The sequence below is a fragment of the Brachycentrus maculatus genome, unplaced genomic scaffold, assembly GCF_059751285.1.
Source record: "Brachycentrus maculatus isolate JH-2025_06_01 unplaced genomic scaffold, ASM5975128v1 h1tg000498l, whole genome shotgun sequence".
NCBI classification, from domain to species: domain Eukaryota; kingdom Metazoa; phylum Arthropoda; class Insecta; order Trichoptera; family Brachycentridae; genus Brachycentrus; species Brachycentrus maculatus.
Window position 1 is genome coordinate 483,207 of NW_028281244.1, and position 24,367 is coordinate 507,573.

The 24,367-nt window shown below is 33.2% G+C and overlaps 3 protein-coding genes across 8 annotated transcripts in view; 1 reads left to right on the top strand and 2 right to left on the bottom strand.

Annotated features, from left to right (window-relative positions):
- The window catches only part of LOC148301941 (uncharacterized), a 46,634-nt gene extending 35,869 nt beyond the window's left edge, over nucleotides 1-10,765 (bottom strand). The window contains exon 1 of the mRNA XM_088272442.1: nucleotides 10,624-10,765. The gene's annotated coding sequence lies outside the window, so the exon portion shown is untranslated. The remainder of the gene's footprint in view (nucleotides 1-10,623) is intronic.
- LOC148301942 (uncharacterized) lies at nucleotides 3,950-6,439 on the top strand. 4 transcript variants are annotated; one of them, XR_015838719.1, is made up of 2 exons: nucleotides 3,950-4,162; nucleotides 5,085-6,439. XR_015838719.1 is itself a non-coding variant. In XM_088272444.1 (2 exons), the coding sequence occupies exons 1-2, from the start codon at nucleotides 4,485-4,487 to the stop codon at nucleotides 6,369-6,371; spliced, it is 1,308 nt and encodes a 435-aa protein (XP_088128570.1). In that variant the 5' UTR covers nucleotides 4,186-4,484; the 3' UTR covers nucleotides 6,372-6,439. The 4 variants fall into 4 exon arrangements, 1 of the variants encoding a protein (XP_088128570.1); XR_015838720.1 differs by lacking the exon at nucleotides 3,950-4,162 and adding an exon at nucleotides 4,185-4,237; XR_015838718.1 differs by lacking the exon at nucleotides 3,950-4,162 and adding an exon at nucleotides 4,186-4,316.
- A 236-nt stretch (nucleotides 10,766-11,001) lies between the features above and the next one.
- On the bottom strand, nucleotides 11,002-23,880 carry LOC148301943 (G protein-coupled receptor Mth2-like). Of its 3 annotated transcripts, none has more exons than XR_015838726.1 (9): nucleotides 23,308-23,880; nucleotides 21,038-21,239; nucleotides 19,282-19,473; nucleotides 18,168-18,246; nucleotides 16,919-17,103; nucleotides 16,048-16,219; nucleotides 14,619-14,804; nucleotides 11,719-13,041; nucleotides 11,002-11,563 (listed from the first exon to the last, which is right to left on the bottom strand). XR_015838726.1 is itself a non-coding variant. In XM_088272470.1 (8 exons), exons 1-8 carry the CDS (start codon nucleotides 23,758-23,760, stop codon nucleotides 12,915-12,917), a joined length of 1,596 nt encoding a protein of 531 aa, XP_088128596.1. In that variant the 5' UTR covers nucleotides 23,761-23,880; the 3' UTR covers nucleotides 11,192-12,914. The 3 variants fall into 3 exon arrangements, 1 of the variants encoding a protein (XP_088128596.1); XR_015838727.1 differs by having other exon boundaries at nucleotides 11,119-11,563; nucleotides 11,725-13,041; XM_088272470.1 differs by having other exon boundaries at nucleotides 11,192-13,041.
- Between the last annotated feature and the right edge of the window lie 487 nt (nucleotides 23,881-24,367).

Genomic DNA, 24,367 nt, shown 5'->3' on the forward strand with positions numbered 1-24,367 from the left:
TTTTACTGCATTTTTGTTCGTTATATCCGAAGTTCGTTAAATAGAGGTCCGTTATATCGAGGTGTTACTGTATTTTCATTGCTTCACAAAAATTCTGAAATAAGTCATTTAGAAATATGAGCTTATTATTTTCTTCTTTTCCATTTTACCAGGCTGAGCCGAGCAACGCATAGGCGGGTACAGCTGGTAAATAATAAAAATAGCTATCACTCCCGTTGAAAAAAGGGCTGAATGCTGTTTCGAAACAGATATCGCTCACTCCTTTCAACAACGTCATATATCGAAAAACTTTTTAGGTAAAACCTGAAGGTTTTTTCTCCATTTGAAACATATTTAGTATATTTAAAAAAAAAAACAATACCTTTTCTTCAATATGCAAAAACAGCACTTTCTGCCCTGTAGCGGGTAAATATTAAGCTAAAAATATGCCGCTTTTGCTGGGATATAGTACATTTTCTGGGCATTCCGAAATTATGCACAGCTGAAAATTGACGAATTTCGATATGTGACGTTGTTGAAAGGAGTGAGCGTTATGCGATAGTACGGACTCTGTATTACTTATTGTAATATTTATTCCACTGAAATTGCACAAGATAATGTTATTCTCGTCATGTCGGCGGTAAATGGACTGTCAAAACAGTTGATAAAATAAATGCACGTCAAATGCAGTTTATGACGTAATGAAAGATATTGCCTAGCATTTTGCATGGGACTGCATTTGAATAAACCATTTCACGATCGAGTCTGGACTGGCATGACATCTTTATCAGCCGTGTCACTGCGTCGTATATCTGGCAATAAAATTCCTGCTTCTAAATTGAAGTTATCAGGAACTTTTTATTGCTTTATTTTATTTTATCATGGACAATTTAAAATTTAAAAAAAATATCATACTATTTTATTATTATAAAAAATACCATACTGTATTATTGTATTATCAATTTTTAATATCTTACCCTTACCCTTTTTCTCCCTTCCTCACACACACACACACACTCCCACTCTTTTTAAAAAAAATTATCTCTTAATGTTTTAAAAGTTATTATAACATAAATGTGGAATTGTTTAATTGGGTTTATTTTAATGAATGTAACTATTTTTGTTAATGTAATGTAATTATTGTTATTGGAACTTTTTTTTTTTTAAATATAAAGCTGTACAAATCCCGAACAAATAAATTTTTTAAAATATGCATATTTTTTTATCAGACACCAAATTGTTCACCTACGAATGACATATCGTGGGTGTACTGGCAAAAAACGTTTACTCGAAAATATGCAATTTTGACTTAATGATGCATATTTTAAAGTTTTCAGTCTTCTATAAACTGAAAAAATACGCTAATCAGTTTAAAATTTCATGTTCATGTGGTTTTAAAATAAATTCAACTTAATGTTTAATAGCGGGTATTTTGTTCAGGCTAAAAGTTTTAAATAGCAGGGATTATTAAAACTGGGATTTTAGAGTTAAAGTTTTTGCCAGTATACCCACTATATAATATATAGTCAGGGGCTTACATTCCATATAGGCAGAAAAGCAGTGCCTATCCTAAGTTACATATAAAAACGCAACCAGTACCTACCCTACCTTACTAAGTATTACCAGCTTACCTTACTACCTAATTTTACTGCCTACCCTAGTAAGTAGTACATACACACACATTTCCTTTATTTTAGCAGTGATCGGGTTTCCTCGTTAGCAACATCACCAGACTGGTGGAAGGCTAGCCAGAATTTTGTCTGGACAAAATTCTAGCCTCCCACCAGTGTGATATTTTTAATAATTCTAAGTTTTTTTCACAAAATACAATATGACGTCCAATTTTATTTGTAATGCGTCAATTTTTAAGTGAAAACCTTTACTATTATTATAAATATCAAATAGCACGTCACATGTATATTTATATTAGCGCTTTTTTTAAATCAAAATAATAATTATTTCCCTTGGGTATTTCCAACCACTGTTGATATAAGCTTATCTCCACCAGTTATTCCCAATCTGTGATGGCAGAAGGCTCCGCTAATTACAGCAGGATTTTTTTCTTAAAAAGAAAGTCAGTTTTTAAAGGAGTAGTTTTAAAGAGTAAACAGGCACGTAAAAAAATGTCGAATAAATTAATATTAAAAAAAAAAACACAAAATAATCGGTGCCATTCTACATTCTTCTTCTTACTTTCATCAGCACCCAATGGTGCATAGGGCACTGCATCGAATTGATGCAATGTTAAGGGGATTGATAATCATATTATTGTATTGCGATCATCCTTACGCTTCAGGCACCAGTCCAAGGCAATATTAAATAAATATTACAATGAAAAAACTCTTTCATATTTATTTTAACCCCTCTGGGAATTGAAACCGGGACCTCCAGCATGGTAGCCATATGCGGTAACTACTACACTATGGAGGCGGACTTCCAAATTAAACTATCTATCTTTTTTTGTGAAAGAGGTTGGAAATTTGACCTGGCATTTGACTAGATTAAGAGTGATCACTTTATACACTTGTGTTATATCACCATTCTGTCCATTACTATAATCTTCTTCTTCTTCTTCTTCATCTTCTTGCTCAATGCTGAGCGTCGTGGTCTTCTGGAATGTCAGGCACTTGGTGCACAAGTCCTCTCCATTCTTCCCGGTCCTGGGCCAACTTGATGGCAGCGTTTAGCGAGGATCCGGTTAATTCCTTTATTTGGTCTGTCCATCTTGTTGGACACCGTCCTCTTGCCCGCTTGCCTTCAACTGTACCTGTTACTACCAGTTTTTCAAGACTCTTCTCGTTCTTTCTGGCGATATGCCCAAAGTAGGACAGAATCCTTTTCCTGCAAGTCGTGGAGAGTCTTAATAATAATATTAATATATTAATAATAATATTAATATATATTAATATAGTAAAATACTACCTCAAGGGCCCATCCATTATGCATTATTTTTTTAAGGATGCATATGTGGGCTGTTTTGGGTTATATTGAAGAAACTGAATACTTCACACACCACTCACTCCTTTCAAGAACGTCGTAAATCAAAAAACTTGATTTTTCAGGAGAACGTTTTTAAAGTTTAAAAATATAATACAATGTATTAAAAATAAATATCATGCCACTTATTGAACTTGTTACTGTGCAACTGATCATTTTAGGTAAAACCTTTTTAAAGGTTTTTCTCCATTTGAAAAATATTTAGTATATTTAAAAAAATAATTAAACAATACATTTTTTTCAAAATTCATGCCCAGAAAATGTACTATATCCCAGCAAAAGCGGCATATTTTAAACTTAATATTTACCCGCTACAGGGCAGAAAGTGTTGTTTTTGCACTTTGAAGAAAATATATTATTTAATTATTTTTTTAAATATACTAAATATTTTTCAAATGGAGAAAAAAACCTTCATGTTTTACCTAAAAAGATTTGTTGCGCAATAAAAAGTTCAATAAGTGGCTTGATATTTGTTTTTGATATAATAAAAAATAAAACTCTTATCCGCACCCAAATGGTGCATAGGGCACTGTGTCATATAAACGCAGTGTTATCTTGATCGTTTATACATGAAGGAAAGGTGATCAGCCCTCCGCTTCAGGTACCAGCCCATGGTAATTTTGAATAAATATTACAGTGAAAAAAATACTAATATTTATTTTACCCCCCTTGGGAATCGAACCCGGGACCTCCAGAACGGTAGCCGAGCGTGCTGACCATTACACTACGGAGGCGGACAATGTTTTTAATACATTGTTTTATATTATTAAACAATGATACAATGTTTTTAACAAATAATACAATGTTTTTAATACATTGTATTATATTATTAAACTTTAAAAACGTTCTCCTGAAAAATCAAGTTTTTTGATTTATGACGTTCTTGAAAGGAGTGAGCGACATATGAGAATTGCCAGAAAATATCGTTTTCATTTTTATTATTTTAGCTTATATTTTTAGCTTATAATTTTAGCTTCTATTTTAGCTTATAAAAAATAACTCCTATAATTGGAGATAAGTATTTGGACACACTCAAAATGTTGTATTTGTGTAGATGTTAATGATTGAGAACCTTCGATATTCACAACGTTATTTATTTATTGAAACTATGTACGAGTATGGTTAAATAAATTCATTTCCTTCTTGGCATTACATCAGCACTTCCGTTCTCATTCATATTAATAAGGTAAATTTAATACGTTTATTTCCATAATTGTAATACTACACTGCACGGAAGACGCATTTCAAGCATTCAAATTTTGTTAAGTAACTTGTCATGTCGCTGTTTTAAAATCGTCATATTGTCTACCAAATAACTGGTGCTCCAGAACCAAAATACAGTAACGCCCAAAAATATTTTTTCCATGATAATTTTTATCAGTTCCTACCTGCGCAATATTTTATCAATTCTTGAGAATTGACCATTGATGGTCTAGTTGCATTTCTGTGGGTAGAATAAAAATTTACGCCAGTTGACGCGTGACAAAACCTTTATTTTATTACAGTTTATGAACTGTCAAAAAGTTAAGGTTAGACGTAGTGAATTTCATAATAATCTAAATTACAGGCATTTGATATCTCAACATAGATGAAGAAACACAAATTCTGGGTATTTACAAGGCTTATGACCTATTAAGGCTGGTTAAGTTATCACTTAACCAGACTGTGATAGGTCATAAGCCCTGTAAATACCCAGACTTCAATATTCTTCATCGTCTGTGTTGAGATGTCAAAATGTAAAAATTACTCTTAAGTGGAGAAACGAGATTTGTGAACGAGGATTTGGACTCGCCCAAAAATGTTGTGTACGATATAAGCATTTATAATTTAAAAATTCCTTGGGTGTCGATAAATGATGAAATAATACATACGTAACAAAGAAATTTTAAAATATTATTGATTTCATTTAAATAGTTTCGAAAATTCCTCTAACATGTCGACATAATTGTGGATCAATAAATAATACAATATAATATACATGATCCTACACACAATATACTTTGGGATCATCATATTTTTATGTCATGTATTTAATATTTACCATTTATCTACGATCAGTATTACATTTCAATGACATTCCTTATAATATAAGATTATTCTCATTTCAGGCATACCTGATGGCTTTCCCAATGTCTAAACCAATAACGCGATGCGTTTTACTGGCGTTTCTGGCTGTAGCTATCTCAAGGAGCGTTGTGGAGACGCTGGAAACTAAAAAACTCTTAAAAACTAACTGTTTCACTGCAACTGAGAGTGGAAATTGCGAAGACAGTTGGATCAAAATTCTGAACGACTATTACGTCTGCGATTTGGTTATAGAAGTCGAGAGTCCTCCGAGAAGAATAGGAAGAATAAACGGAAATACTTTGGTGAATATTCCATCCGACACATTAACCGTAAGGAATGAAACATTGCGACCCTTAAAAAAGAAAATCAAAATTCCGCGGATCGATGAATTTGTCGATGGAAGAAATAACAGGTATTTCCTATACGAAGACAAGATTATCATGATCAAAAATGAATCAATCGGAGAAACGGAGGTTGTGACTGAACCAGGATACCGCAGCGCGCAAGTAGCGTTCGACGCGGAGGCCAATAAGCTCATCATTTTCGCAATAAACTCGATAAACAAGGAAGGCAACATCTTCGCACTGAACACTGAAAATCCTCATGTGGAAAATGGAAAAATATACAGTACTAAAGTAGAAGGAACAGGCAGTAACATCACAGCGATAGCGACTGAGAGTGGAATTGACAGGTTGCTACTCGGTACTAAAACTGACGAAGGAGGGAAATTACTTCGACTAATAAAACACAAAGAAGATCCGTGCTCGACAGATATCACGCAAAAAGAAGCCATCTCAAACATAATCGACGAAACTAAAGAGAAATTGATTAATATATTATCCGAAACGAGCGTTGCTTCATCATTCTCACGTTTATACGCCGGTAATTTAAGATCAGATGATAATAATAATTATAATTTCGAAAAAGAAATAAAAAGATTGAAAAGGGAATTGAATATCGCTACTAAAAAAGTACAAACGTATTCTTCTACGTTACTTTCCTTTAAATCTCTCGGTAGGCCAATGTACACCATCGCGGAATCCATTGGTTTAAGTGTGATAGAATCAGAATTTCGACTCCCGCCCGTCCACTATCGGACTCAGCAACTCTCGACCACTCCCAGAAATGATCAATCAACTACCGCAACAGAAGAACCGACTTATAATTATTCGGAAGAAATTAATTGCGAAGAATTTAATGATCAAATGAGAAGAAGAATAAGCGATCTACTCTTTGAAAACGAGGCACTCGAAAGGAAAATAGACAACATAGTGTTCAGAGTCGATTATTCTTTGGAAGAAGCAAGAAGAATTGAAAATGAAATGTAATAATCAAAAACACTTTCATCCAGTTTATACTCAAATGCCAAATTAAATATATTTTAATTTAATTTCATTATTCGTACGTATTTAATTTTTATTTGTATTACAATGAAACCTCGGAATCCCGAAATCTCGGAAAATCCAAACAAGATTTTAAAGAAAAAAAATGTAGGAAAACTTTAAACACACAAAGACTGAAGAACACATTTATCATAACATAAACTTATCGTACATAACCTTATTTTGTTTAAAAATTATTGAAAAGTTTATAAAGTTTACTGTATTGTACCGGTATTGCTACTTTAGTATTTTTCATTTCAAATATTTGATTGAAATAATAAAAAAATGCACAACCCTGAAAGAATCCTTAAGGCCTAGAACTCGAGCGTTCAAATCAGAATACGCAAAGCCGCGCACATGGCTAGACATGTCCTTACGCTAGATTTTTTTTAAGGAATGTATATTGGTTTTTTTTTTAATATACATATATGGATTTTTTTCATTTCCGTTAAATGTTCCCTGGATTTAGAAAAAAGTTGCGATTTAACGATTACTTGGCCTTAACATACTGTCCAAAATGTGTCTGATACTTTTATAAATCATGACGTCAGATCGACGAATCCGGTATTTTTCGCTAGAGTACCGAATGCCGATATATCGGATTTTGGAAGCCAAAGGCTTACACCCAGTGGTGGGATTCAGCAGGTTCGCACAGGTTCACTAGAACCGGTGCCGAAAATTTTTAGAGTTCGCCAAACCGGTCCTTAACCCTTCGTTTTCACACAATGTTCCGATTATATCATGTATCGGAGCATGATCGGTTTACTTGGTCCGCCAAGTTGTAAAAATATTTAAACCTCAAGAAGAGAAAAAAAAACATTGGAGAGATGAAAAAAAAATAGTGAGAACTTTCAGCTAAGTTATTGCACTTAGTAAAAAGAATAACGTGAAAGATATACGTTTCAGCATTTGGAGCATTTTTAGTTATTATGTGAATGTTCTGTTTATGTGCAGAATAAAAAACAAATTAATGAGTAAGTAAATGTAAAAACTATAAGGGGGGGGTAGAGGTAGTACCTAAAGGGCGAACCGGTTCTTGAAAATGTTGAATCCCATCACTGCTTAGACCGTATTATTATTCACGATTCCTCATTAGGTTATCGCACAGAATATTGTTGATATTATTTCATTGTGGGTATAAGGTATATTCAAGCTGTTTCATCCAGTTGACAGTCAGATTCACGACAGTGCAATTAGCACAAATACTGCACATATTCATTAGAAACTGTATCAGCTAATTGCATTGAGAGGCTCACCACGTTCCTGGATTCGAAACGGGAACTATACGCAAAGCAAAATGTCAGAAACAATATAATGAAAATTAGGTCATTTTTTTATTTAAACTTAGGTCTGAACTTTTTATTTTTAATAAATGTTTTACTTGGTAAATATCAATATTTCCTTAAATCTATTGTGACACGTGTTTCGATGCATTCTGCATCATTTTCAAACACCGTTTGTGAAGCTAATTCTAAATTTTAGAGTTGGGTCTATGGGACATTGACGGTTGAAGAGGGGGTAGGAACTGTTTCTTATATATGTATATTTTTTAATTTCTCATCAGTTGGGCCATAGACAATGGGGGGAGGTTATTGTCATAATTATAATGGGTTTTTTATTATTTTTAATTTTTATGAATTTCTATATTATTTCAATATTTTGCAGTGTATGACTTTTCGTATTAATTATTTTTAGGATTTCTACGTTATTATTGTTATATTTGTGATCATTATCTATTAAGTGATTAGCAAATTTTGAAATATTAAATTATTGAAATATGAATCTTAAACATAATAACATGTTCCCTGATCCTTGTTTTGTCAATTTTCTGGAAGTCATGCAGTTTTTATTTTTACTTATTTATTTATTTTAAAACATATATATTGTCACAAATATCTCATATATAATATTCCTGATAAGTAATTCCCATTACTCATTTTAGGATTGAGGTTAACACGACTGAAACACAAATAAGTAAGTAAAAAAATATTAAAAAAATAAACACAACTAACACAGGGCAAAATGTAAAATATCAAACAATAAACAGGAATAGAAAAAATAAAAAGCATAAGGTTAGAAACATGTTTAAAGGAAAATACAACAATCACTAACATAAACATAATTAAACCATTAAAGTATCTTTTCAGTTCATTCATTTTCCTGGCTGGGTTTTAATATATATTTTATATACCTATGTCAGGCAGCTGGTAAATTTGAGCAATATATTGCTAGGACCTCACTCCAAACTTAGTTGAGTATATTGACTCCAGGTGTATTTCATTGTGTCTTGGTATATTTCATTGTGTCTTCTTGTATTATGATGATGAATATCACTTTACAACGACTCACATTACGTTCCTGTGAGTCGTTTAAAACATTATTTGAAGCATTGATAAACTTGATATGAAACATCTTTTGTTCCTCGTTACATGAAAGAAAATGGAAGTCTGAGCATCCCAGGGCCTACTTCCCGGCAAAGCAATATCGCTCACTCCTTTCAAGAACGTCATAAATCAAAAATCGTCAGTTTACAGTTGTACATGTTTTCGGAATGCCCAGAAAATGTACTATATCCCAGCAAAAGCTGCATATTTTTAACGTAATATTTACCCGCTACAGGGCAGAAAGTGTTGTTTTTGCATTTTCACGAAAAAGTTGTGTTTAATTATTTTTAAATACACTAAATATTTTTTGAATGGGCACAAAACCTTCAGGTTTTACCTAAAAAGATCTGTTGCACAGTAAAAAGTTCGATAAGTGGGTTGATATTTATTTTTAATACATTGTGTTATATTTTAAACATTAAAAACGCTCTCCTGAAAAATCAAGTTTTTTGATTTATGACGTTATTGAAAGGAGTGAGCGATATGTCCGCCTATAGTGTAGTGGTTAACACATTGTACTACTATGCTAGAGGTCTCGAGTTCAATTCCCAGGTGGGCGTAAATAAATATTAGTTATTTTTCACACTGATTGAAATGCAAAAACACTTGTAATATACTTTTTCAGAGTTTATTAATGTAAACACGACTAGTTTCTAGAACTACAGATGTTCCCATCAACAGGTGAAAATACAAACTGATTTTGTACAAAGAATTTGTACATATTTTCAACCGTGAATGAGAACATTTAAAGCTCTCGACATTAGTCGTATTTACATCAATAAACTCAAATAAGTGGTCATTGGGACCAAGAGTGAACAATTAATATAGAAATAGAATACTTCAATGCAAAGTTTCGAGCATTTTCGATTTGTTGCCGGCAGAGGTTAGAAGGCAAACAAGAATATGGACCAAAGGCAAAATTAAGGATTGGGTATATGGTCAAGAGTACATATTGTAAAAAAAATTATAATTTTAATTTTTTTATTTTTTTTGCGTATTTTATGTATTAAAATAAAATTAAAATAAAAAAATGGATATAAAAAGAACTCTACCGACAAGGCACATCAGGTAAGTCTCTGCAAAAAATAATATATTTGTCTTTAAAAAATTAAAAAATTAATTAATATATTAATAATATATAATAAATATATTTCATAATATCTATTTAACTCAACGCCTTTATTGTATTGAAAACCGAAAGAAAAGACAAATTATCACTTTATAAGCCCATGACAGATCATAAGCCCTGTCAATACCCAGACATCCACATTCTTCTTCATCTATGTTATTAATGTCAAAATCTTATTTGTCATTATTATTACATTATTAACACGTAATATTTGTTTAAACCCTTATCCGTACCCGATGGTGCATAGGGCACTGCATCATATAAATGCAGTGTTATCTTGATCGTTAACACATGAAGGAAGGGTGATTAGCCCTCCGCTTCAGGTACCAGTCCAGGGTGATATTGAATAAATATTAGGGTGAAAATAAATACATCATATAAAAATATCACACACAATATACTAACCCTTATCCGCACCCAATGGTGCATAGGGCAATGCATCTTATTGACGCAGTGTTATCTTGATCGTTATTACTTATATGAAGGCAAGGTGATCACTCCTGCGCTTCAGGAACCAGTCCAGGGTATTATTAAATTAATATTAGAGTGTAAAATCACTAACTTTTTTTTTAACCCCCCCTAGGAATCGAACCCGGGACCTCCAGCACGGTAGCTAAACACGCTAACAAAAAACATATACATTACCTCACAAACAATATACATTATGTTAATGTGGAAATCCTACCTTCAACTTGAATTGCCCACAAAACACATAACAAGATTCACGTGAATTCGAAATACGTTTAAATAAGCAATGTTTCCCGCCCAACTCCCTGAAACGCGCCACCTCACGCCAAGGCTCCCGGAGCTACTGAAATTTTTACTATGAATCGCACCCTTAAATATTTCCCCATCCCTCCCCCCCACCCCGCCAGCATTCCCGCCCTATTCTGATCCCGGGAAAACCAACTAAGTAGGTACTTTGTTCTCGTAATACAAAAAAATATTATCGGCTGTATTTCGTGATCCTGTTGAATGTACTACCTTTTAGCGAAAATTCTATACAATAATGGAGAATAAGCTCTTTCAGATTTTAAATTACTTAAATGATTTTTACAGATTCTTTGTTTTTTTTACACATATACAGTGGAACATTTTATAAGGTTTATAAAATAAAATCAAGCATTCATAAAAAACGGATTTAAACATATATACAGGGTCTTTAAAATCAAACTAATACTTTGTTTTTAACCACTTTCATTGCATACATTTTTCTACAACCAGTTTCATAAAAATTAAAGTCATTTAAAATATTTTTTTATTTTTCTGCCGTCTTTTTTATGTTAAATTCAATAATATATTATTTTAAAATAACTAGGTTTTCAGAATAAGAGCGAGTAGAAGGGAATAAACATTGTTTACAAAGGGTACATAATGCCTACAACTTTATTTATTAACAAGGAGTCTCCCAACCTTAATATCTCGTAGTAAATTGCCTGACCCCACGAAATTATACGAATTAAATACAGTTTATTTTCATTTCTACGGGAATACTTAACTTTTTTAAATAGCCCGCAATACTTTTAGAGGCTTATCTGCAGGTAGGATAGTAAGGATAGGGAAGGTAAATGTGAAAAATACATTAAAATATTAGCAATGACATCGAAGCATTACGGCTGTCCAAACTCAAAACACAGTAAGGGACATTTTTTATAGTACGTTTTTTTTGCATTTTTGGACTAAGTAGAATCTACTTAGTCCAAAAATGCAACAAAAAAAACGTACTACAAAAAATGTCCTTTCTGTGTTTTGAGTTTGGACAGCCGATTAGGAGTTCAACATAAACTAAAATTGGTGTTAATCATCGTCATCGTGAGATCATCGTCCCCTCAGTGCTTGTAACGGGAGTTCAGCTTTCATTGAAACTAATATATAGAGATCATCGTCCCCTTGGTGCTTGTGACAGGAGTTCAGCTTCCATTTAAACTAATACATATTTAAAGATCATCGTCCTCTTGGTGCTTGTGACGGGAGTTTAGCCTCCATTGAAACTTATACTGTCGAGAGATCATCGCCTATTTGATGCTGATAATAGGAGTTCAGCTCTCCATTGAAACTAAAAGTGTTTGCGAGATTAATTCCCTCTTGGATTAAAGTCATTAGAGACCAATCCACCATTGAAAAAAGATCTTAGGTTACCCTTTAGGTGGTGAAGATGATGGTAAAAGAATGAGATAAGATTCACGTTGTTCCTTTGACGAAGCACCGAGACAAAGTACACGTCGTACCATTGTTTCGGTCTTGACGGAGAAATATGTAACTAGGCAACCTTCTTCCTGGCTCCATCCCAATTTATCGTCTTTGTAGACTACTGGGGTCAACTCTTTCGTCCTCAGCTTGTATGTCCTTCTCTCATAGACAACGTCACCTAGACTATGCCTTCGAATCTTCTTATCTTTCTGTAGCCTCCATTTGTCGGTCTTTTTCTAGATATATTTCCAGAAAGATCTATGGCGATCGCCTGGTTTACAATATGTTCAGGTTTTCAACGTCCTATGTGCCTAGGATGTAACTAGGCAATCGCCTCTTTAGTATCCCAAATTTCAGTATTCCCTATATTGAGAAGCTAATCTATAAACAAATTCTGTGCTGTGAAGCATACTTAAGTTAATGCCGATCAATGCTTCTGGTTACATGCTTTCCGCTGTCAGCAGTTTCGGATGTCGACTTTACGATGTTGCAATGTCTGGGATAAGTGCTCCCACGCGGTCTACATCCGTTTGGGGATAGTGATGAGAAACAAACTCCCTTAGAACTAGTATCGAGGGATTAAAGCCCTATTGGTGCTAACTATGAAAATCACGCAGTTTCTTTGATCTAGAATTGGAATCCAGATCTTTATAAAAAATATCCTCGTTTGCTCCAAACTACATAATTTTACCGTCGTAAATACTTCGTAATATTTTCAAGTGTCGCCAAATATAACGTTAGATTAGCGTGGTCATATCTCTAATCACACATAACATTTCCCTAGGTTTAGCTCGGTAGATGAATGGACGGCCTCTCTGATTCCGAATTCGCTGAATAATTAAGCGTAGTACGGGATCGTGATGATGACGTCACGTCTCTAGAATCTGTTGGTCCATCGCGCCATAACTTGTACCTGAAAAGGAACATATCGTAAACCGTAAGAAGTGTTTGCTCAAAAGTTTTACTGAAAATGATATGATACATTTTATTTATCTCAACAGAAAGTCGGTCAAACCTTAACAATCAGTTAGCGGCTGGTTTAAGTGATCACTTAATCATTATATTTAGCTGTGATCTATGATTTAAATATGAAGCAAAATATTTTTAATAGCATTTCAGGAAAGAATTTTCAGATATTTTTTTTTTAAGTCAAAGTCTAATCTTTTAAAAAAATGTTTCATATTTTTACAACAAAAATAATTTTTATTTTAGTTTGACTAAACGCTGGGTGCTATACTCAAATAGCTATATTTGATTCCCAATTACATATGTATTATTACAAAATAAATTTAAAATAACAAAAAATATCAAAATATTGTATATAACATATGGCACAGTTGTAGTATTGTTTCCATGCTCGTGATGTGATTGTCCTGACGAAGAGATGGGTACGTCTTGAAACCGGTAGGCTGAAATCTCGGTGCGTGGTTATATAATAACATAACTAACATTTTTTTTTAAATTACTAACGAATTTGTTTATTCGTATTGCAATCAATTTTTTTCTTCCGTTGAAACTGGTGTACAAGCACTTGACATTGAAAGCTCGGAACCGCATTTCCGGATCTGATATACAAGCATCTAGGCTTCCTGACAGACCTCTCTTGCAAAGCAACTTAATTTTATAAACTAAATACTAAAAATATTGAATTTTAGTGAAATATTGATTTTTTTAAAACGTATTTTTACGTACGTACGAGAAAGAATGAGACAGAATAAGGAACGTCAGAATAAGGGAAATATGCCAGATCGAAGATGTCGTTAGGTGGGGAAGGCAACAAAGGAGACAATGGTATGCGCGTATGAGGAGAATGGAACTATCCGGACTCCTTCACATTGCACTGTACGGCCAACCCCAAGGTAGATAGATAACTCGCGAACAAACTACCAAAGAGATGTGAGAAACTTATTCATGAAAACATCGTAATATTGTAGATGAGTGTTCATATTTATTTTTTTATCGGAAAGTTTTAAAATGTTTTAATGATTTATGTGCTGTCGCGATTAATGCCCGCGTCACTTGTTGTCCGGTTGTGGTCCCGTGGTAAGTGTCGCGGACTCTTAAGTCAGAGTTTCTCGGTTCGGACCCACTCTACCACAATTTGATACCTATTTCTAATAATGAGCCGCTTAGGCTCACAGAAATAGTATGAAATAGAAATATTTGTGTAAATAAAAAAAAATGATAAAAAATATTTCTCTTTAATTTTTTTTTTAAAAAACTAACTCTTGATTGGCCCAGCATGAGATGTATTTTTTTAGGAATAACCCGCAACGCCTAGTTAGAAGCTTGTCTGCAGGTAGGATAGTAAGGATAGGGAAGATAAATGTGAAAAATATATCACAAACACACAGCCCAATTGAAAATAAATCTTTCTTGAATTTATTTTGCATTTGGCAGGAATCGAACCCGCGATCCCAGTCTCGCAGTCGAGCGTCTACCCACCTGCGCCACGGCACCACGTTAAAGTATTATTTTTAAAGTAAGTACCTTTGGATGAGAAGTTTCTTGACTTTGTCCTTCCAGACGAAGGTGAAGAAGATGAAGACGCCGAGCATGGTGTTGCCGAAGTCCGTGAGGAGCCAGATGTAGTCCGAGCCTCCCGCTAGGAAGCTGATGACCTCTGCAGACCAGTTCACGCCCATCACCAGAAACAGCTTCAAATAAACGTAGAACCTGCCACACAAAACGCAATTCTAATTATTGTTTTTTTTTTTATATTTGGAAATTTTACAGAACAGTTACAATACATTTACAATAATAAGTAACAAAAAAAGAACAGGTATTAGCAACATTCCATTTACAAAATTTCACACATCGCTCACTCTTTTCAAGAACGTCATAAATCAAAAATCGTAAATTTTCAGTTGTGCATGTTTTCGGAATGCCCAGAAAATGTACATACTATACCCAGCAAGAGCGGAATATTTTCAACTTAATATTTACCCGCTACAGGGCAGAAAGTGCTGGTTTTGCATTTTGAAGAAAAGGTATTGTTTAATTATTTTTTTTATTTACTAAATATTTTTGAAATGGAGAAAAACCTTTAGGTTTTACCTAAAAAGATCTGTTGCACAGTAAAAAGTTCATTAAGTGGCTTGATATTTATTTTTAGTACATTTTATTATATTCTTAAACTATAAAAACGATCTCCTAAAAAATCAAGTTTTTTGACATGACGTTCTTGAAAGGAGTGAGCGATATGTCATTAAATATAAATACCTGGAAGTGGGGCGGGAGGGAGGAAAAGGGGAAATGGGAAAGATCTAAGTCCATGTTAAATTATGTGAATATTTTTAAACATTGTGTAAAAATTTCAAAACATTGTGTAAAAATTTCAAACCATCATTGTTAAGGGTTTTGTTGTACCGTCAATGTATAAAAATATATTTTTATTAATCTATCGTAAACTTTTTGGAATAATATGAAGATCATAATTTCAAACATGTTACAAGAATACAACACTTGTATACTTATGAGTTTATTAATCTTAACACGACTAGTTTCGAGAACTACAGATATTATCACCAACGAGTGAAAATACAAACAACATTTTAAGTGTGTTCAAATTTTTTTCACAAAATCTGGATTATCTCCAATTACAGGAGTTATTTTCTTATTATTTTTGACATCTAATCAAAGATGAAGAAGAATATGGAAGTCTGGGCATTTACGGGGCTGACGAATTTGAGTAGTGTGGTTGTCAATAATGGGTAGAATTGGTGAATGTTACACGTGTGTAAAGTGATCACTTAAACCAGCCTATGACGGTCGTCAGCCCCGTAAATGCCCAGACTTCGATATTCTTCTTCATCTTTGATGAGATGTCAAAAATAATATAAAAATATAAACAGTTATATTTTTGTTTGTACATTAGGTAAATACGAGTAAATGAATAATTACCTTTAAAAAGTATTACCTTTGCTTTTCATTGTTGTAACGATCATTTCTGGAATTATCTCCCGTATTCAGTACCGCGGTTTCACGATTTACCAATAAGATTTTATAACTGGTTAAACCAAATAGGGCCATGTTACTTATCAAGAGAATCAATATCGGCGTGTAAAAATACACCAGTTGAGATTTCCAATCTGAAACAAAAAACTAAAACTAGATTAAAGTTCTTCCCAAGTATCATTGATAATTTATTTTTATCGTGTAGCGAAATATTAACACGAATCATAATCCTAGTGCCATATTCCGAGTATAACATTGACAAAATGCGTTTGAGTTGGTAAAATTACAGACATTTTTAATCCTATATGCACATAATGGAGCATAGGGCATTACGCAGGATAAACGCGGTGTCAACTTAATCTTTGATTATTTAAAGACAAGGCTTTAAACCCTGCGCACTTGATTCATTGAAGCAAGGAGCGGATATGATTGGATCTGACGTGTATGAAGTAAATGAAAGGTGAAAGGTATTACTGCTGTATGAGAAAGGAAATGAAAGAATAGTAGAATGGAGAAAATAAAGAAAAGTAGTAATGGAAAGGGCACTTGGGGATGGAGATTGTATACCCTTAATCATAAATGCCTGTGCAAGTTGGCAGAAGTAATGTATACGAGTTCCTCCATAAAAAAAATATTTAACACACATTTACCAATTGCATTTTACCTTAACTTTTAATTTGTACACAAAATAATTAAAATATTTATTACTTTATAATTAAACACTGATTATTCATTTGTATTTCATTTTTTTTTATTCTTCAGTAACTTATATAGACCATAAAATCATAGGATCAAGAGGCCTACCCTGAGGTACACCACCGTGATAGTCTCACCTACATACCAGCACCGTAGCACACCGAACTGAGGAGTTATAATGTGGTCAGGAAAGTTGTCGTAGAACTGCATTACTGCATTAAATATTGTAAGGATTATGGGGGTTCCCCATCCATACAAAGAGTAGTATAAAAAGCGTCGTCTCTCAGATGCGTGGCGACCGAAGCGTGGAGCAGAAATGAACCTACGGGACAAAAGAAATAAAAACTATAATGAATAGTTGATTCAATTACTTGGCTACTTTTCCTATTACTTTATGTTGTGAACAAACACTACCAAATTTAACAAGTAAAATTGAACTTTAAGCAAGGCATTACAATACGTACCGTGGATATCTATTATTAAAACTGTTAATTAAACTGTACTTCAATCTTAACTGCGCATTAAAATTGTGCGATGCTTCATCTTTTTAGTGCATCTTTTAAGTGCTACGGCGTCAAAATCCGACTATGGACTCTGACCCAAGCTACCATAAAGAAGATTGTAGTATACTCATAATATCTTGAATTTAGAGAGTTCTAAACAAAAATGTCTTAAAATTCATGAAAAAAAAAGATAAAGGCTTTACACCCTATAAAGAAAAGAGAGCTAGAGTACTTTGAGATATTTTATTAGGATAAGAATACAAAATAAAACGTTTTATATAACGATGCAAAGTCGAAGGTGAACAGCGTAGGAAGAAGACATACATACATATATCCTGGCTTAACAACATGACGGAGTTATTCCACTGTAGCAATGAATCGCTGTCTAGAACGACTCCAGACAAAGTAAAAATTGCCATGATGTTTCCCAATTCGCGAAATTTAAGAATTCTTAAACAGTCATCGGTACGAGTTTTCAAGAAGTTTTTACCGATAAAACATGAAATGTGGTTCTTTTTTCTAGATAAGAGTAAATTCAAATACTGTCGTGTTTAACTTCCAATTCATAAATAACTTTTTTGTATCACATTTAAATTTATCCATATCGATATAGCGTTTAGTATGCCAACTATAAAATTCGTATAGTTTTCCGAAACTTTAAACATGCGTCAATTATTTGGTTCTCAATAATAAATAAATAAAATATATGCGTAAATTTGCAAAATATATGAATAATAAGCAAAGCACTGTGGTCAACCGCTGATTAGTACGTGATAGCTTATCAAAGTGCCGTAATTAATTTTCCTGTTTGTACTCATGATTCATCGCAATGGTGTCACCGATTGTTTTTGTTTTTAGAAATTGAAGAAAAGTAAATTCATACCTGAAAGTCCACCATATGTCGAAGCACATGATATTCAGCCAAAAGAATGCGACCATGAAGAAAAGGAATACAGAGAAGGCTGAAAAATAAGTAAATAGTTTATGTTTCACATAAAACCAGGGCTTAATTATCCCTGGTTTTACGTTTTACTAGCTGTATCCAGCCACGCGTTGCTGTGGCTCAGTCTGGTCAAATGGAAAAGAAAGAAAAGAGACTACATATGTACATATCTAACAACTTTAATTTCACAATGCTTGTGAGTATACAATATTTTCCCAGCTGTGAATAAACACGCTGTCCCCCATGAGCAATGTTTAGCATTATGTGTGATGCTGTTACGTTCAACAGATGGGGCAGCCATTGTGATAAAAAAAATTAAACATGTTTTACCTGTTCTAGATTTAAAATTTTAAACAAACGAACATTTACTTATTTTTTATTTTTGTAGATAAATTATGTATTCTGTTTTATATGGTACATACTTTAAAATAATTACAAATTTAATGCAATTAAAACATAAGTTATGAAATTTATCTGGAGGGAAAACATTCAGATTTCAAAAATCTGTCCACCATAGATATTCAGAGATCACTGGAGATCAACGGCCGTACCAAAATTAAAATAAAAAACAACACCAACCCAAAATATCAATGATCCACCTAAAATATATTGAACATATCGCTCACTCCTTTCAAGAACGTCATAAATCAAAAATCGTCAATTTTCAGTTGTGCGTGTTTTCGGAATGTCCAAAAAATGTACTATCTATATCCCAGCAAATGAGTCATATTTTTAACAAAATACTTACCTGCTACAGAGCAGAAAGTGTTGTTTTTGCATTTTGAAGAAAAGGTACTGTTTAATTATTTTTTTTTAAATATACTAAATATTTTTCAAATGGAGAAAAAACCTTCAGGTTTAACCTAAAAAGATCTGTTGTACAGTAAAAAGTTCAATAAGTGGCTTGGTATTTATTTTTAATACATTGTTTTATATTTTTAAACTTCAAAAACGTTCTCCTGAAAAATCAAGTTTTTTGATTTATGACGTTCTTGAAAGGAGTGAGCGATATGTTAGGGTATAGATATTACTATAAATCGTAAATTATACCTACCCAAAAATAAGCAGGAATGTTTAGGAACATCGGCTTTTCCTGAGATCGTCTGCGCAATAGCAAGAAAAATAAAGGCCAATATGAGTCCAGCAATATACGTCATCAGGACTTTCCCGTGGAGATTCCTTAGTTCTGGGATGATGGCGTACACCAGAAATGTCACCAAAAGAAATGGTACTGAGATTGATAAACCTGGAATAAATGACATGCGTTATAACTGGAAAATTTTCCCAAGTGTATTTCGAAAATGTCAAGCCTTTTGTACAGTTTTATTATATCGTAGTTGTACAGGAGAAAGTAACCAACTAACAAAACGTAAAATGTTCAGGAGGGCCATTTAAGTCACTTTTGCTTGGTAAGAAAATAAACATCAATGCAGTTTGTCATTTTTACCAAGTCAATATATTATACTTCCGAGTTTAAAATCCTTTGTGATTTTTTCAGGGCATTATTAAGCTAGTAAGATATCAAATAGTCAGTGATCACGTTTTTGTAAAAAATGCACTTGGTCACTTTTTCCTGTATGACTACGATATTTTGAAAGATCTGTTGACTGCTGATTGAGCGAATTTGGTGCATAATATGACATTTTACGACCTATTGATGTGCGCCCATAAAATCCCGTAAGTATCGATAAACCACCATAAGTAAGTATCAATAACCAGTCAATTTGAATAATCTTTACCTATCTTCGATAGGTTTTTGTCTATGGCCTATTTTTCCACATCGCTGTCAAAATGTCGGGTGCTTATGTTCGCGATTGCCTTTCAAACGGATTAGGCGAGTCCTCACCCCCTATATCTTACCCTCATACAAATCATGATATTTTCTAATAAATTATTGGCTGTTAGGATTCAGGTTTCTAAAACCTCAAAGCAAACTTATCTGCCGTCTTCAAACATAACTAGTACTTACCATCAAATGAGTACCTACCTGTGCAATATTTTTCATGACTTTTCTCTGTAGTATTTGCGTTTCTAGTGGTCAATTAAGATTTAAATATGTCGCTTTACACACATCGCCCACTCCTTTCAAGAACGTCATAAATCAAAAATCGTCAATTTTCAGTTGTGTATGTTTTCGGAATACCCAGAAAATGTACTATATCCCAGCAAAAGAAGCATATTTTTAACTTAATATTTACCCTCTACAGGGCAGAAAGTGTTGTTTTTGCATTTTGAGTAAAATGTATTTTTTAATTATTTTTTTAAATTTACTAAATATTTTTCAAATGCAGAAAAAATCTTCAGGTTTTACCTAAAAAGATCTGTCGCACAGTAAAAAGTTTATTAAGTGGCTTGATATTTATTTTTAATACATTGTATTCTATTTTTAAACTTTAAAAACGTTCTCCTGAAAAATCAAGTTTTTTGATTTATGACGTTCTTGAAAGGAGTGAGCGACATGTATTTTTATTTTATTAGGGTTAAAATGAATTTTTCCGATTGAGATGACCATTTTTGGAAAGAAGTACAGTAAACACCCCTACAGTGCTGAAATAAGTACCGCGTTATCGGAGGGAACGTTATAGGGAGTAAATGTTTTAAAATTCTATTTTAATTTAATAATAACTCATTTTAGTCATTTCTGCTGGCTAAAATGTAAAAATGCAATTTAAAATATTAACCCCCTAAAAAGTTCCCTCTGATAACGCGGTACCTATTTTAACGTTATGGGGGGTTAATGTATATAATTCTGACATTATGATATTAAGTTAGTTTTATAATTAGTGTGTGGTGCCTCAAAGTGGCCTTACCAATTAGGAATGCAATGAAAACAAATTCATTATGTTCTTCTGGTATGTCACCTTCTTCTATGCAGACGATGGGTAGATACCTCGTGGTCCAGTTGGCTTCAGACTCAATGTTTGGTGATAGGGGAAAGGCATCCAAGCAATAAGACATCACATCAAAGTGTTTGGGACCGGAGTGGAATTTAGGGACATACAAATCGCCATTCTACAAGGTGACAAACAATCCAAATATCAACCAACACAAAAGCAAGAACACCAGAGACAATTCATGCCCGACAAACACCGATTGTCATTGAAAATCTTGCTATGGTTGATATCAAAACTTAGGGTTTTTTTAATTTTAAATATGGGAGTCGAACACTGCAATATATTGTTCCAAACATTTTTAATTTGTTGCCGACGGATGTTAGAGGTCAAAATAAAATATAAAACATAGGCAAAATAAAGGAATGGGTAAATGATCAAGAGTTAACGCTATAAAAATTGTAATATAGTTTATATTCTTAATTTTTTCTCTCTTTTTTGTGTGAATATTAGGTTAAAAAAGAACTCCACCAACAAGACACACAAGGTGTCTTGGGGAGTCTGCAAAAAAATATTTTAAATATGTTTATAACTGTTTTTTTAAATAAATCTATGCATTATGTCAATTTTTTTTTTTAAATAATAATAATAATTAAATGTTATTATATTTTTTAGAAGATTTATAAATGTTATGCTATAGAATAGAAGAATGCCTCAAATATGGGCTGAAAGAGTTGAAACAAAGATGCTTTAAAACGCATGGAAAAGTAAGAAATGTTATAGATATTTGAAACCCGAGCCAGATTTAGACGACTGGGTCCTAAGCTATTTGAAATATGAGGCCTTTTATAAGTCCAGATATTCTATGTCAGCGACATATATGATTTTCGGATAACTAAAGGATTAAACTGTAATTCAATTAAGAAGTATATTGATAATGAATTAACAAATCCTTAAATTAAAATAATTTTTATTCATAACAAATTTAAAAATGCAAACTCTGGTAAAAAGAAAGAAAAGTTCTTGAAACATGTTACCATTAAGAATTCCAGAGGTGATTATGTCTTTAAGAACAGTGTCTGTCGATGGTTGCTTCTCGTTGGAAGGGACAAGGTAGAAAGTGAATCAATTATTAATATAATTGAGTCCATGTGTAATTATTTTTATTGTAAAACCTTTATACTGTAAAATGTTATTGCATATATTGTATGTAATGTATCAAATCTGATAATTAAAAAAAAATAATAATAATGATAATGAAAATTGTACTAAAGGCGGAGACTGACCAGAGCATTTCGTCGTAACACGTTACGATGCGAGCATTCGGACAGTCAGCACACCGAGCCGAGCGCTCCATCCATAGTTTCGGATACTCGTAACATCGCCGCGAGCGATGTTACGACGTTATGTTACGACGAAATGCTCCGATCAGTCTCCACCTTAACATGTAAGTATTTCGGCTCAACACACGCCATGCCTAAAGAGCCGTAATACATATAGTAAAAAAAATAAAATAAATGTATCTATGAAACATATATATGTATCTATGAAATAAGTAAATAAATGTTATAAGCATTAGGGAATTATATTAAACTAAAACATTTTCTTTCTTGCCTTTGCCAGAGCAAAGTCACTGGTGAGGTCATCAAATGATAAACTATGTTTGTCACGTAGAGAGAACATAATTTATCTTGAGTCATTGTTGTTCTAAATTAATTTTTTATCCTCATCAGCTGAGAAAAAGATCTTCCTCCAGAGCAATTTGCAACCATCATACTAAGAAACAATCTCAAATCTCTTCTACATTAGGGAATACTGATTGGATATTTTATGTGTGGAGACTAATCAGAAAAAATATGTATTATATTACAAAGCAAAGTGTAATGTAAAAGCAACATAAGAAGAAGACGTATATTCTGGTTTAGAAATTTAAATCGCTGTTTAAACCAGCTACAGACAAAGTAAAAATTGGAATGATGATTGTTAACACACTTCGGACGGGAAAGGTATTTCTACCCGTTCGGTCGATTGATGCTTAAGGACGAGAAGGGTATTTTTACCAGCCTCATTTCAAAATAAGGAATTATCCAATGTTTTTATATGAACATTATATACCAATCTCTTTGTTAAGGTTTTAACTATAAGTACATAATTATTAAATCCCGTCGCCAGCGGTCCGCAAGTGTAAAAAATACCCGTCTGAAATGTGTGTACCGGCACAATAAAAAGAATTGGATTTTAAATCTTACCTCTTGCAAAAAGAACTTGTCAGATTTAGTCATATAGGGATTCAGGGGATACGATCCTCCGGGGCACATGATCTCATTGAGCACACTAAAATGTTTACCAAACTCTACATTTACTTTCGTTTCTAGCTCGTAAACTGGCGGGTTGAAAGGGGCGACCATCGTGTCGTTGCTTACAACACAGCCATCCCAAAACACCTCGCCTAAGGGACAACACTTGCGCATGCAAGTGCTGATGATGCACACACACCCCCTGAGGTGGGCTTCCATGGTGTGGTCCTCATATTCAAAGTAGATATCGGGGGAGTAAATCAACCCGTTGTGACTGATGGATCCATTGCTCCACTTTTGCCCATCAGTTATATTGATACTCATAAGGAAGTGGCACGGATCATCCGCAGTAACAAATGAAGAAAAAACAAACAGACATACAGATAACAGAATATTAAATGTCATTTTAAAACTTATTGTGAAGTCACTAATGTTTCTTCGATCGGCAGATATCGTAAGAGATAAGAAGTCAAACACGCATTGTGAAATGTTTAAATACACTGTTATGTAGTAAGGAGTTATTTCAGTACTGAGTAATATTTTATAGTTGATATCCTGTGGTCAAAATAATTCACATAAGTGTGTATAGGAAATAGCATTGATAACAATAATATTGTCAGTAAAATGGAATACATAGGTAACCACAGAAACCTAGTTTTTTATTTTATTTAATAACCTTATCATAGGATAATTTAACCTTTTGATAAGGTTATAAGGTTAATTGGTGAATTTAATGAAAAAACAATTATATTATAAAATTAATTTTTTAATTAGTTTTAATGATACTTAGTTGCACATTTTATGGACCTTGTTCTTAATAACTTTTATTTTTGGTACTATTATTCCGCCACCTCCGTGGTGTAATGGTAAGTGTGTGTAGCTACCATACTGGAGGTCCCGGGTTCGATTCTCAAGAAGGGAAATAAAAATTATTGATTTTACACAATTCAATATTCAATATTTATGTAATATTACCCTGGACTAGTCTCTGAAGCGCAGGAGTGATTACCTT

Coding starts and splice junctions, on each gene's coding strand:
- LOC148301942 (XM_088272444.1), top strand. CDS start 4,485: ATGAACTGTCAAAAAGTTAAG. Junction 4,506..5,084: donor TGAACTGTCAAAAAGTTAAG/GTTAGACGTAGT, acceptor TTCTCATTTCAG/GCATACCTGATGGCTTTCCC.
- LOC148301943 (XM_088272470.1), bottom strand. CDS start 23,760: ATGACATTTAATATTCTGTTATCTGTATGTCTGTTTGTTTTTTCTTCA. Junction 17,104..18,167: donor GACATATGGTGGACTTTCAG/GTATGAATTTAC, acceptor TTTGTCCCGTAG/GTTCATTTCTGCTCCACGCT. Junction 14,805..16,047: donor TACAACAATGAAAAGCAAAG/GTAATACTTTTT, acceptor TTTGTGTGGCAG/GTTCTACGTTTATTTGAAGC.